Source organism: Sapajus apella, unplaced genomic scaffold, assembly GCF_009761245.1.
Source record: "Sapajus apella isolate SASKATOON/1434 unplaced genomic scaffold, GSC_monkey_1.0 scaffold86, whole genome shotgun sequence".
NCBI lineage: Eukaryota > Metazoa > Chordata > Mammalia > Primates > Cebidae > Sapajus > Sapajus apella.
The window spans coordinates 1,403,690-1,418,330 of NW_022437026.1; the positions used below are offsets into that span (position 1 = coordinate 1,403,690).

General features: G+C 54.6%; 1 protein-coding gene across 6 annotated transcripts in view; it reads left to right on the forward strand.

The window, feature by feature from the left end:
- Positions 1-14,641, forward strand: part of IQSEC3 (IQ motif and Sec7 domain ArfGEF 3) — a 107,116-nt gene that overhangs the window by 72,436 nt on the left and 20,039 nt on the right. For all 6 annotated transcript variants that reach the window (XM_032254383.1, XM_032254384.1, XM_032254386.1 and 3 more), the window contains exon 5: positions 294-455. In XM_032254383.1, the coding sequence (XP_032110274.1) occupies positions 294-455 (162 nt within the window). The remainder of the gene's footprint in view (positions 1-293; positions 456-14,641) is intronic.

The following is a 14,641-nucleotide window of genomic DNA, read 5'->3' on the forward strand; positions in this document are numbered from 1 at the left end:
TAGGAGGAGGCGCAGGCCCGGGGTAATACCCAGGAGGCAGGTACAGAGAAGAGCATTTCTCCTCCACCTGCTCTGGGATTCATTTTGTTTCCAGATCTACCCTGTCCTCCTTCTGGTCACACACCATCCTCTGCATGAGGATGTTCAGGGGATTGAGGCTTTGGTGAGAGATGCTTCCGATAGGGAACTGGATTTCCAAGAGTCTCTGGGCACTTCTATGGGTGGAAGATGGAAGAAAGAGTCATGGATGGCTTCGGCTCACTCTCTACTGCTTCTCCCCACCCCACCTGCAGAAACCCAGACAAGGGCATCCAGTTCCTCATCTCCCGCGGCTTCATCCCTGACACCCCCATTGGTGTGGCCCATTTCCTCCTCCAGCGAAAGGGCCTCAGCCGCCAGATGATTGGAGAGTTCCTGGGCAACAGCAAGAAGCAGTTCAACCGCGACGTGCTGGAGTGAGTACCCCTCGCTCCAGGCCGCCCCCACTCTTTCCCACGCCCCGCCTGCCCCGGTTCTCTCTGTGAGCTCCTTGGTGAAATCCTCACTCCAGTTCTAACAGCTTCCAGCTTCCAGATTGGCCACAGGAATAAGAATCCCCTCTTTAGCCCATCATCCTAGTGGGACGGAGCCCTGTCTGCCCTTAGAGTCATTGATTAAGTTCGCTCCAGGCTCCATGTGAGGCACCAGGGGTACAGAAATGGTTCAAAGAGGCACAAAGCCCTTTCTGCCTGCTGCCCTCCAGGGTAAGAGAAACCAGGAAAAGGAAAGGGCTTGTGTCAGCACTGGGGTTCGTCTCTGCCTAGTGAAGAGCCCCTCAGCCCCCTTACCCCAGGGCCTTCCCATTCCCCAAGTTCATTTTCATATCGCTGGAGGCAAAATGTGAGGCAGAAAAAAGAAGGGGCTAGACTGAGGGTTTTAGATCAAGGAAATACTACCATTCCATACAGAGAAATCAATCTACAAAATCATGACCAAAGAAAAACTGTTTTAAAGTCCAGTAGCAGGGTGGGGTCCCCAAGGGGGCTGCCTTTGCCCCCACTCAGCTCTGATAGTGTGGACAGGCAAGAGTCTCTTCACACTCACGCCTTGTCCTGAGTGAGAGCAGGGCTAGCCCTCCTCTGGGGCTGAGGGGCAGGGCCTTGCACCACTCCTCCCCTGGGACATCTGCTCTAGCCCCTACCATGCCCCGCGTTCTTTCTGCCTTCCACTAGTCCCCTAGGCTGGCTTCCTTCCTGAAGGTCACCATTCTGCAGGTACCCTCCCTTTTTCTCTTCCCTCTTTCTCCGTGGGGACAGTCAGCAGAAGTGTCTCCCCGGAGGCCCTGGGAGAAGTTCTCCCTTTCGTACCCGCCCCTGGAGCAGCAAGGGACTGCCAGAGAGAGTTTGGACCCTCAGAGAGTCACCCACCCAGCGGTCAGCATCCCTGGAGTGGGACCTCAGAGATTTAGCTTTGATTTATGGAGACATCTTGCTGCTGTGTGCCCATGTGGAGAAGCCCCTGTCCTCTGGGCCTGCGTTTCCATGCCTGCAGAGTGGTGCTGGGTTGCGAGGACTGGACCCGTTGCGCTGTGAAATCCCCATCACATTTCTAAATCCCCTGACGTGGCGGTTGTCTGACAGGGTAATAAGAAGAGCGAGGACTGGGGTCCACGCGGGGACATTGAAATCCCTGCATTGCCCTCAGCTGGGCAGACTGAGTTCTTGCCCTTGACTCTTGGTGGCTTTTGACAATGTCTCATCCCTTCTAGAGCTGCTGGTGGAGATGCTGTGCGCCCCTCAAAGAGGAAAGAGAGCCAATCATAGGCAGTGTCTCCCTTTCACCTCCTTTCTCTTCACCCTCCAGCTTCCCTTCCCTTCCCCAGCACTGCTGTGAGGGCCTGTGGAGGTGATACAGGGATCCAGGGCACATCCAGGTTGTAGAAAGGGAAAGATGGCATTTCCTCATGGCCTTCCTTTTCTGTGTCCCCTCACTGGCTCATCTCTCTGGCTTTCATACACTGCTGTCTGGTCCATTCCTCCCCAAGCCAGGGTGAGGTACTGGCCCCCTTGCCCCAGGGCTCCCTGCTATGTCTCTCTGCCCTGGGGGTAGGAGTCACTTTGCTTCACTCATAGGCCCTGACTGTTGTCTGTTTTCTTTCCCAGTCCCCATTTGGCCTGCACCCTGAATTCTAACCTGCGGGGCCCACATTGATCTGGAGTGCTGGGAACACAGAGTTTTCCTCCAGCCCTGGTGATGCTGAGCGCACAATGAAAACTAATTGCCCTCCTCCCTGGGAGACTGGGCGTGTGGGCTGTGGACTGGACGCTTGGCGCAGTGGCTGCAGCCTGTGCTGAGGAGGGGAGCCAGGCTGGGGGCTGGGCCAACCCCCTCCGGCCGCTGGGATCAGGCTTGGGATGGCTAGGGGCCGGACATCCGCCCTGGTGCACTCTTCCAGTGAGAAGAGGCAGCATGGTGAGGCAGGAGAAATAGCTGGGCTCAGGCTCTGCTCTTCTGTGCTGTATAGCTTTGGCAGGTCACCTCCTTAGGCCTCAGTTTCCTCATCTGTAAAATGAGAGGGTTGGGCAATGTGCTTGCGAAGTTTCCTCCAAGTCCTGCAAATCTCCCACCTTTCCCATCTCTTAGTGCATTGGTAGCACTGCCCTAAACACTGGGGCATGCTTTGTCATCTGCAGAGCAGCCTGCAGGTGCCAGGGATCATGGGGGAATGAGTTGGTCATTTGTTATTCATTCAACAAACATCGAATAGCTATTGTGTGTTGAGAACGGGGCCACGCTGGGCATCCGTGTTCGTGTGTATGTGTGTGCGAAGAGGCATGGCTCACAGTCTCAGGGAACTTATGGACCCAGGTGTGGATGGGGAGAGGTGAGGAGAAGCATGGAAAGCGAGTAAGGAGACCGGGGTCCTCCAGCCGCAGGGCTGAGTGCAGAGCTGAGCCCCGGTATGCCCCAGTGAAAGCTGCAATCTCTCATGCTTGATTCTGTGGCAGTGCAGGCTGGGTCCTGGAGGCCCTGGCATGCTGACCCAGCGCCACAGAAAGGAGCCCCTCCCCAAAGTCCATAGGCCACTGACTGCCTGGTTTCTCTCCAAGGTGGAGAGGGCTCTCTCCTGCAAAGGAGAAGGAGAAGCAGGAAGCGGCAGGCGCTAGCAGGGGAGGTGGGCCATGCCGGCCAGCCAGCCTGGATTTTAGAATCACTGTCTCTTCCTCATTCCCACCAGAGAAAACACACACACTGAGTCACCAGGTGCCATTTTGCCCAGGCCTGGAAGGCTTCATTGGGATTCTGTACGGCTCCCCTGCCCTCCCCCCGCCTCCCCGTGACATTTAGCAAGTGGCATTCGTTCTGTAGAAAGCTGTTTGCTGAATAAAAGGTTATAAATCACCCATCCCCTTGGAGACGCAAACAGCCCAAACCACAGCGCTCTCCCAGGAAGCAGCCGATGAGGAAGGGTGGAGGCAGGAAGCCGATGGAGGGGAAGGGTGAGCTCCCAGGCTCAGGCCTTCGGGGAAAGAAGAGGAGGGAGGGAGCAGCTTCCACCTCGGCTGCTGGCCTGTGTCTGGGCGTCATGGATGCAGTGACATTTGCTTCCAGAATTTGGCCGTCAGCACTCTTGAAGCTGACATCTCCATCCTTTTGTGTCTTATTTCCACAGAAGACACATTCCAAGAGGGAATGTATTCTTACCAGTCCGTATCAAATGATAATAATAGAAGGCATGCTGGGCCCACAGAGCCACACTCATTCCAGTATTTACCTGCAAAGGTTTTGCTTTTGGTTTTTTCGAGACAGAGTCTTGCTGTATTGCCCAGGCTGGAGTGCAGTGGTGCGATCATGGCTCGCTGCAGCCTCAGACTCCTGGCCTCAAGAGAACCTCCCACCTCAGCCTCCTGAGTAGCTGGCCCCACTGACATGTGCCGCCACGCCTGGCTAATTTTTTAAATATTTTTGTAGAGATGGGGTCTCACTATGTTGCCCAGGCTGGTCTCAAACTCCTGGCCTCACACAATACTCCTCCCTCAGCCTCCCGAAATGCTGGGATTACAGGCATGAGCCACTATGCCCAGCCTGTTTGTTTGTTTTTAAAGGAGAAATCAGCCTCAGTTTCTTCATTAGTAAAATGCTGGTAAGAGTACCTGTCTCATACGAATTAAATGTTTTCAATGTACATGAAGTGCCTGAGGCTCAGTAAGTTATCTGTGTTAGCTATTTCTTTCCTTTTTTTTTATTAGAGACAGGACCCCTCTTTGTCACCACGGCTAGCTATAGTGCAGTGGCTTGATCAAAGCTCACTGCAACTTGAACTCCTGGGCCCACATGATCCTCCTGAGTAGCTGGGACTACAAGCTAAAAATTAGCTATTTCCATTATTAACTTTCCTACCTGAAAGCACAGACATTAGAACCCCCAGTCGCATTCCCCATGCACAAGAGAATCCTCAAACATGGCTCAGAGTCAGGTCTACTAGGCAGACAACAAGAACTTGCTGGAACTTGCTGGGCTTTGCTGGGAAGGGGGTCAGTTCAATCTGGAAGCATCCTGCAGCCTGAGGAAGCCCAGTCCAGAGGCTGAGAGTCATGTGGTGGCAGGAGCCAGCCGGGGTTAGGGTCCTCTGGGGCTGGAAGCCTCTCCCTCTCGGTTTTCACATGGCTGGGGAATTTGGCTCTGCTCTATTTCCTTTCTGAAATGTTCACTTCAGCAGGTTTGAAAGCCAGCGGATGGGGAATGCTCCATGCTGGCTGTGAGTGGCCTCTTTCTGGCCTGGACGATTTTTTCCGGTGTGAATTCCATGCACATGGAAAGCATCAGGGTCTACCATCTACGTGAAATGCAGGAACGTAGCTTCTGGGTTGAGCTACCAGAAGAAAGTTTCCTGGGTGTTCCTTCCCTCCACTGTGTCTGCTCCATCCTTTGTTAAATTCCAAAACATATCAGGGTTTGACATTTGGGTTAGATTTCATTATTTCATTTCCATGGAAATGTGTTGGCCAGAGTATAACAGGTTTGTTCTTCTTAGGGGACATTTAGAAGTAAAGACAGATTGTCTGTCAACTTTGACAGTCTGAAAGGCTCTGCTCTTTCATCGCTGGAAGAAATTATTTGAGAACGTCCTGCCCATATTGCTGTGTGTAATCTCAGTTACCTTATTCCCAAGGAATTCCCATGAGGAAGGGGAAGGTAGATCTTCGGCCTGGGCCGAAGGTAGATCTTATGTGTCTGGAGGAGATTAAAGGAGGTCCAGGCAGGCATTGTGGCTCATACCTGTGGTCCCAGCACTTTGGGAGGCCAAGGTGGCAGGATCCCATGAACCTAGGAGGTTAGGGATACCGTGAAATGTGAGAGCACCACTGCACCCCAGCCTGAGCAACAGAAACCTCATCTCTACAAAAAAAGAAATTAATAGCCAGGTGTGGTGGCAGGCACCTGAGGTCCCAGCTCCTCGGGAGGCCAAAGCAGGGGAATCACTGGAGCCCAGGAGATGGAAGCTGCGGTGAGTTGTGATCACGCCACTGCATTCCAGCCTGGACAACAGAGTAAAAGTGAAAGAAAGAGAGAAAGAGAGGAAGAGAGGAAGGAAGGGAGGGAGGGAGGGAGGGACGGATGGACGGACAGAGGGACGGAGGGAGGGACCCAGTACAGGCAGGAATAGAAGATTTAGGGTCATTTCCACTGCTTCGAAAACGTTACGCTGCCGCTCCAGAGGAACAGAAGGAGAATATCTTCAGAAGTGGTGTCTTTGGGGTTCTGGCCTTGATCCTTCACCTCTTCACTTTCCCCCGCCCCACTCCCCACCACAGATAGACAAGGGATCCTCCTAAATAGTCAACAGTCGTGAGCGTTTAAGACCTACTCACTCCTGAAGCTGGAGACATTGGGACCCCCCGCTCCAGGACTGAGACTCCCTTTGGCTTGGCCACTTTGGCGTATAAATTGGACTTCTCTATGAAAACGGACCTACCCGACACCCAGTCCTTGCCTGACTACTCAGGCCTTTGCTGTGGAGGAGCCCGTCTCCATCTCCGTGTGATAGCTGTGGCTGCAACAGGTCACTCTGACGTGAAACTTCTAGGAGGGGCTTCCGGGGCGTCGCTGTCTCCTGGGCAGAGTTGTCCTGTCTTCAGGAGGGCCGTTTGTGAGCAAGCAGGTCATAAAACATGGTAACAACTCACACAGACCAGCATGTGCTGTGTACCGCAGGTGCTGTTCTGAGAACTTTACATGCAAAACCTCTTTCCATCTTCACAACGTCTGGGAGGGAAATGTGGCTAATCTGTACCAAATGAAGTCACAGTAGAACAGAGAGGTTAGGGAACTTGCCCATAGTCACACAGCTAATCAGTGGCTGGGGTCTGAAGCCAGGCACAATGACTCTATCACCTGAGCCATTAACCCCGCATCATCCAGCCTCTGTGTGTCATTCCAAGACCTGTGTGGTCTGGTTGCTTTTTCAGTTCTTGTCAGTCCCCAGTCATGAATCACAACGCTGAAGACCGCTTAGACAGTCAGCTGGTCCAGCCCTCTCATTTTACCCTGGCAGCAACTGAGGCTCTGGGGAAAAGAAATGGCTAGTCTCCTGGCCAGCGGCAGAGAAATCGAACAGAATCAGGTACTATCCCACCCCTTGCCTTGCCTTTATTTGCTATGCCCTGATCTTCTCATTTGGGAAGAAAGCAGAGCTGAGAAACTGATTTGTAAGTCTCAAGAGATCTGAGCCAGACTCAGCTTCCTCTCTCTGGTTGTGTATGTGTCTTAAAGGGCCGATGGATGGCTGTCTAATGATGTCATTTCAGGCAGAATCAGTTGGTGGAGCAGGGAGAGATCCTGGCCATTGACAGGCATGTCAGCCCATACCTGGGCTGCCAGTACGTAATGAAAATGGTCATTCATTAAGCTCTGTTGTATACCAGGAACTTCACACCGACTGCCTCTTTTAAAACTCCTGAAAACCCTGCCCAGTAGATATTCTTGGTGTTGTCTCCATTCTCAAGGTGAGGAAATGAGGCAGCAAAGAGGCTGCGTGACTTGAACTAACAGCTCCATGGCCTCTTCTCATTCCACCCACTGTTACTGGCATAAAGCAGTGCTTCTAAAAGGGTGGTCCCTCAACCAGCAGCATCAGCTTCACCTAGAAGGTTGTTAGCGATGCAAACTCTGTTTCCGCTCCCAGCCCACTGAATCAGACTCTGGGGCATGGGGCTCAGTAAACCCACCATGCAATCCCAATGCATGCCTCAGTTTGAGACCCACCAGCAAACAGGGATGCTGCCGAGTCCAGCAAATGAAAAATTAGCTCAGGGCTTCCAATCGTAAGTGTAGTTTGAAATTAGTTCTTCTGGTATCTGAGCCTCAAGGTGTGAATGGCAGCCAGCCCTGCCGAGGCTCCTGCAGAGTCTCTTCGTTCCCATGACATCACCAGGAATGCCGGCAGTCCTGAATCAATTTCCTCCGCTTCTGTTTTCTTAGCCATGTTGCACTTTTCCAAAACGCCTTGACCTTTGTTGAGCAGGTTATGAGTTCTGATGAACAAAATAACTTTCTGGAGAATGGGACTATTTTTAATTGAATTGTACAAGCCAAGAACTGCCAAATAAACCCCAGGTTTCTACATCCCGTGGCAACAGGTGGTTTGGTTTTCCTTCCTAATCCTGGACCTGGGGGACCTGGGTTTAGCCTCAGCTAGGAGCGCAAGCTCTCGCACTTCCTCCCAGGCCTCAGCTTGGGCTTTACCTTCCAGATCTTCATGTCTCTTCCAGCCAGTTAAAAACCCTGCTGCTACCATTACCTATTTTCAGCTCCCAGCTAGTTCCTTTGTCTGCCAGACACTGTCTTGCTATCATTTAAAAAAAAAAAAAGAAGGTTGAGATGATGAAATTCGTTTTGATCACAGGCGTGTAGGATGCTTCATTTCCCTGCAGCACAAACTGATTCCACACACAGATCAATGTTAACAAGTAATTTTATGCAAGATTGTACCTGTTTCTACAGAGGCAGGAAACAGCCATCCTTTTTCCCCAGCCCCTGTGAGGTATTTGCCACAGACCCCGCAGAAGCTCACAGGAAAGAGGGGGAAGCCTGAGCAAAAACAGTCCCACGCGTGACCCGCACACCAGCCAGCGGCACCTCCTGAGACAGGTCCAGACATGCTTGGCTGGAAGCAGTTTAATCGGTGTCATTGTGCTCTAGTTCTCATCCCTCACTCACTTGCCTATGCAGCAGGAGGAAGAGGGGGCCTGTGCCTTCCGCACTGCCTCACTACCTGTAGTCTGGAATCCTCAGGGCCACTTCCAAGTTCATCACAGGTCTAGGTGTCAGCTCCGGATAACCTTGGCAGCAAAGAAGGCTGAATAATCCTAGGCTGCTGGGTAGAACTTCCAAAGGCACAGGCCTCTGAGGCTCCTTCTCCAGCTGCCAGCATGCCCGAGGTCATTCCTGGTCATCTCTCACTCATTCATTCATCCCACAAAACAGTGACTGTGTGCCCGTACACCAGGGATGCAGAGATTAAAAGAACTACCTGATCTTAAAGAAGCCTGTGGCCTCGTGGGGAGGACAGGCAGCAAATGTTATGACAGGGAGATAAACACAAAAGGTGGGACCCGGGGCAGCGGAGGTCAGGGAAGACTCCTAGAGAGGTTGAGAGCTAAACAGAGACCTGCAGGGTTGGGGCTGGGTGACGGGAGGAAATAACAGCCCGCACCAAAGTGGGGCGTGAGAGCAGGACGGTAGGAGGGACCACGCTGGGGAAGGGGCGAAAGAAGCTGGAAGCGGACAGGGCCTTGTGTGCTTTGCTGAGGGACTTGGGCTTCACACTAGGGATGTGAGAAGCCCTGGAAGACGTGAGCAGGGGCATAAGCCAGGGATCAATTGAGCCTAGAAGGACCCTAGGACGATGGTTGGGCTAGGATGCCTTGGCCCAAGCCCCATTATCTCCAATAGTAAGGCTGGTGAGGAGGCTATTGCTGTTAACAGCCTTGGTGAGAAAGGCTGAAGCCCTAAGCTGCAGCTGTGGGCGTGGAAGGGGAGAGATCGGCAGAGCCCATTCTCGGAGAAGCGGAGAAGCGGCAGGGCCATGGCCGGTGTGGGAGCAGCCGGGAGGCCAGCGCACAGCCAGTGGTGTCCGAGCTCATGAGAATGCAGAATACGCATGTGCTTCAGGCCCCCTGTGTTGGTGCTCCATCTACTAAATAAACATGCATAGATTTTCCATTTCAGGGGCAGGGAGATGCTGGGTTCGGGGACATTTCATCTGAAAAATCTATCAAACTAGACACTGTCAAAAATGTACTCAAGCGAGTTAAACTGTTAGATATCTGGAGCCACTAGAATGGGGGCAGCCACCTGGACAGTGATTGTTCAGAGGGGGAGAGGACCCAGTTTCAGATCAACGAGGAGGGGAAGCTGCAATGGATGAGGGGCACCTCCGGAGGAAAGAGCCCACCTGGGAAGGGAGGGTGATGGAAGCCAAGAAGAGGGTGTTTCCAGAAGGGAGCAATTAACCATGTCGATGCTGCGAAGGGGCTGGGGTGAGGCCGGAGAGGGGCCGTTGGATTTGGCAACAGGGCGGCCAGCAGTGGCCGTGGCAGGGAAGTGTTAATAGGGTCCTGGGGTTGGACCCTGAGTGGAGCAGGTTGAAGAGTGAATGGAGATGAGGAGGTGGAGACCGCAAAGAGGAGAGAAGAGGGGAAGTGACTGGAGAGCAGTGAGGGCCCAAGGCAGGGTTTTAATTTGTAAGATGAAAAAGACAAGCACTTGTGTGCTCCTGAGAAGGAGTTAGGACAGGGCGGGGCATGGTAGCTATCTAAAAGAACACCTTGAACTTCATGTGCCCCAAGCTGAAGACTCCATCTCCCCTCCAGCACGTGTGCCTGCGCCACCATACACTCACCCTAGAGAACGGTACCTCCAGCCCCCTGGGTGCTCCAGCCAGAGCTCCGGCATGCAGCGTTGACACCTCCCTTCCCTCACTTCCCACATTCCCTGCATCTCGAGTCCCATCTGTTCTTCCTCCAAGATGCAGCTAGATCATTCATTCAGTTTGTGTCCACTGCCCTTGCCTTAGCCCAGGCCCCATTACCTCTAGCTTGCACCTCGGCAATAGCATCCTAACTGGACCCTGCCTCTGTCTTGTTCCCTGTCCAACTCCCATTCATTTTCCCCCCAACAGCCAGAGAAATCTTCTTAGAACAAACAGGATCCTGTCACTCCTCTGATCATACCCTCCGTTATGTCCCAGTGCATTCAGGATAAACTCCCAAATCTTTCTCATGACCCTCACAGCTAACAGATGGAGACCCTGCCTGCCTGCCTGCCCCACGGTCGCCATCCTCCCCATTACTGTCTGCATTGCAACCTTGCGGGCCCTTCCCAGCTTCTTGAAAGCTCCTCCCTGCTGTGAGCCTTTGCCCGTGCCTCCTCTCTTAGCCCACCTGAAACCTCTCTCCTTCCTTTGGCCACCTCCTACTCATCTTTCAAGTCTCAGCTCAAATGCCATGTCCCCAAAGAGGACTTTTGAGACCTGCAATATAAAATACATCTCCTCTGCCCTCTTCTGGGACCCTGTCATTTCCCTTCATAGAATTTGTCATGACTGTAGGTAAAGAATTATTTTTGACTGTGTTTAATGCCTGTCTCTCCTCGCACCAAGACAGAGACTGTGTTGCTTGCCACTTACACCGGATCCCTAGCAAAGCCTGGCACACGGGAGCCGCTCAGAGCATGTTGCTGAAAGAGTCAGCCAGCCATTGCCACGGGGCACAAAAAGCACCAGAAAGGGGAAGGCAGGAGGTCAGGGATGTGGGCCCCGTCTGTGGGCTCCAGGCACCCAGGCCAGCTCTGAACCTGCAGGGTGACCACAGAGCCCCGTGCTGACCGCCCATGCATGCACCAATAAGCACGCCTGTGTAACTGCGTCCACTTGCTTCCCCTCGGCCTCTCTCAGGTCCCCACCAAGCCATCTGGGTAAGATCACAGCCCCTAGGAAGACATGCATTAGCGCCAGCCACTGAGCAGCAGAGAGCCAGGGAGGGGTGGGGGAGAGGAGGGCACAGGGGGCCACCTGGTCCGGGAGACGACAGCAAGGAATGAGATGTGTGCAGTCCGCCTGCAGGGCTGCCTCTCTTGTGTACTGAAGTCTTGTATGTAATAAAAAAATACTGGGATAATGGTTCCTATTGCACAGGCTTGAGAAGATGAAGTCTTTGCATGTTTAGCAAAGCACTTAGAGCCATACTCAGCAAAGAGCTTGGAGGTAGCATCCCCCACTGGCATGAGGGACCCCTTGCTGCCCCATGCACACACAGGAGTGGAGAGGAGAGAGCCCAGTGGGGCAGGGAGAGGCCTCCCAAGACGAGGAAGCCGAAAGCCTACCTGCGGGAGTGTGGAGCAAGCCCTCTGTGGCCTTGGTTTTGTCTTCTGTAAAACGGGGAGATGATACACCAGGAAAGACCCCCCGGGAATGTGCGGTGCTCTTTACCTTAAAGATGACCAACGAGGAGAGAGGACTGCGGGCTGTGCTGGGTGGGGGCTGCGGGGTGGGCTTGGTAAACTGTCCATACTCAGCTCCCCATGAAGATTCCAGGGCAGCAAAGAAGGCTAGAAGGCGGGGATTAGGAGTGCTGGTAGATGCTGCAAGAGAAGAGAAGCAGCAGGACAGAGAGTGAGAGAGGGGAGCGAGAGAAAGAGGGGACGGTGGAGGCAGAAGCTTATGCTCAGGGAGTGAACAGAGGCTCCTGCTGGAGAGGGCCAAGGTTTATGGGTGCTTCCGGGGGATGGGGACCTTGGAGTGAGCAGGGCTTATGGTAAACAGCACAGTCCCACCCCAGCCACCTTCCCCAGGATGACACAGGCCCCATCAGGAAGGCAAACAGTGATCAGTGATCCCCCTGGAGGAGGGTGGGGCCAAAGCCGCCAGCCAGCCAGAAGTGCTGCTGTGGCTGTCTGCCACCCGCCGTTGGGAGCATCTGTGTCAGAGATAGTCGGTGCCTCTGGGCCCCAGTCCTGAGAGGTCACCTGATCCAACCCCCAGCTCTCTATCGAGGAAGTGGCCTCGTCATGCAGGAGGGTAGAGTGTCCCACCACTCAGCACAGCTTCCTCCCCTCCAGCTGGGGCTTTCACAGCCAGAACATGTCAGCTTCCCCCAGGGTCTGAGAAACCCAGGATAACACCTGTTCATGGAATGCGGATACCCTGTGGTGGCAAATGCAGGGAGGGGAGGAAGGCAGGACGCGGGATGCACAGCCAGGGGGAGAACTACCTCTGTTTATGCCTTCATCCACCCCTCCCTCACCACCCCCGCTGGAAAAGCAGCCCCAATAGCCAGGGGGGGACACATGCTCCTGAGGACTGCTGCCTGGTGGCCTGTGAGCAGCTAGACTTGCACTTTAAAAGCCTGCAGTGAGGCCTGCCCTTGCACTCAGCTCAGTCGTTGGTTTCACAATTTAGGAACAACCTGGAGATCTTGCAGAGAATGCTGATTCCCAGGTGTCACCTCCAAATATTCTAATTTGCTGGATCTGGGGTGGGGCCCAGCGATCTGTGTTTTAACAAACCACCTTATGACTCTGCTGTGGGGTTCTGAGAGCACACACTGCAAGATGTTGGATGAGAGGCCCCGCCAGCTCCGCAGCCCAAGTGTCCACCCCTGCAGCCCAAGAGGGGTGTGTGCAGCTCTCACCCTGTGGGCCAGCCTTTCCACCTGGCTGCCTCTCCCCCCCCAGCCCTTGGCTCTCAGGCTCCCGGCTCATTACTGGTGCTTTCAGCCGCAGCCCTGAGCGAGCGAGTGGCTGCTTGTCACCTGACTGAACGGCTGGAAACTGGGCCATCGTGCTTGGCTGGGCAGATCCCACCCTCGCCAGCTGCTCCCACCGCCTCCTATGAAGCCTGCCCCCACAGTGCCCAGGGCCTCCTGGCACCCCCACCATTGCAGGGGAGACCTAGTCTGTAGCTCTGGGGCACAAGGAGGCTGTGGGAAGAAGGTGGATGTGGGAGGCCGGGTGCCAGAACCTCAGCATTCAGAAACAGGGAAGGGGCAGGGTACAGAACAGATGGGGGCAAGTCCTGGGGAGCAGCAGGATGCCACTCAGAGGGACCAAGGGCCATTATGGGGCCCTGTGAGGACCCAGGCCTCTTCCTTGGCCTCTCAAGAGGTAATGCCCCTAGGTGGAGAGGGTGGGATGTGGCCGCCCCACCAATCAGCAGCACACTGCACATCTTTATCTCTGCCAGTCTGTCTCTTCCTCTTCCCCCCCGTCTCTTTCTCTCCTCGTGTCTCTCTCTGTCTCCCCCCCTTCTCCCTCTGTCTCTGTTGTTCACTTGTTCTTTGTCTCGCTCTCCGGCCTTGCTCCTTTTGGGATCTTGCTCTTGCCTTTTCCTCCTCGCCTGTCGCTGCCTCTCTTTCTCTCCTTGCTCTCTCTGTCTCTCATTAGACTTTCCTTGTCCCTCGCTGCCCAGCTCCATCTCCCTGTCCTGCACGCTGACTCCCGTGCTACGTGACCACACTGGTTCACCTCCTCCAGGCTCTGCCTCCATAGCCATTGGACCACAACCCCTTGGTCACCAGCCCTGGGCAGTGTCACTGTGTGGCTCCGTTGTGCCCAGTGCTGACTCCTGATGGGGTGGGCTATGGGGACACACGCATGTGGTTGCAAGGGCCTTCGGAGCTCAAGTGCAGCTGTAGAGCATGCAGGGTGGAGGTGACGAGGGCCACCGGGAAATCGGAGTAGCCTCTCGCCTGGCTGGTCCTAGAGGCCCCTGCTCCCCAGCCATTCACCTCAAATGCCCTGACCCTGGTGCTGCCAAGTCTCATGCTTGGGCAAGATGCTCGCCTCCACCCCAACGCCACCCTCACTTTCCCTCCATCCCGGCCAGCAAGCCTGAGAGGGGCCCGCATTGACCAAGCCAAGGACAGCCTGCAGCCTGAAGATGGCCATGGGCCCTGCCTCGGGAGGCAGGGAAAGAAGAAAGAGAAGGAGAGACTCCCAGCTCCCTCTCAGCACCCCTCCCTTTCTAAGAGTCTTCAGTGATGCTCTTTCCTCCTTGTTCTCCCCAGAAAACTGTGGGAGAGGCAGAGTCCATGGACCACCAAGCCCTGACCACTGTCGCTGTGGCATCGCCCCTTGTTTTCTCCTAAAAACTGACAGCAGAGTTGGGGTCTCCATCTCTTCTAGGCAGTGGGTGCAGAACGGAAGCTGAGGTCATAGAGGAAGTGGGTCCTGCTCAGAGTTCATGCCACCATCACAGGGCCACTCAGCAGGTGCTTTCTGTGTCCTTGGTGTGCTGGGCAGGCGGACCAAGGGACCGTGGGAGCGGAGAGGGGCTGCGTGCCGGCAGTGGGCAGTGTCGGGGGCAGTGTGCAGGGGTTGTGCCACAGCCAGTGGGAGGAGACCAGGGAGAATGGGTGCAGAGTGGGCAAACATCAGTTCTGAGAGTCCATCTCATCTAATGCCTGTGGTCTGCTTCTCCCAAAGGGAAAGCAATGCCCAGGGGACACTGGGTCCCCTGCTTTGCTGGGCCTGGACTCCTTCCTTGCTGTACATGGCCTTGGGGACAGAGCACCCCAAAGGGAGGTGAGGGAGGGTGAGGGCACTGGGAGGGTTCGCCCTCCAGCCCTGCAGTGGAGAGTCCCCTGGATCGAGCTAGACCAGA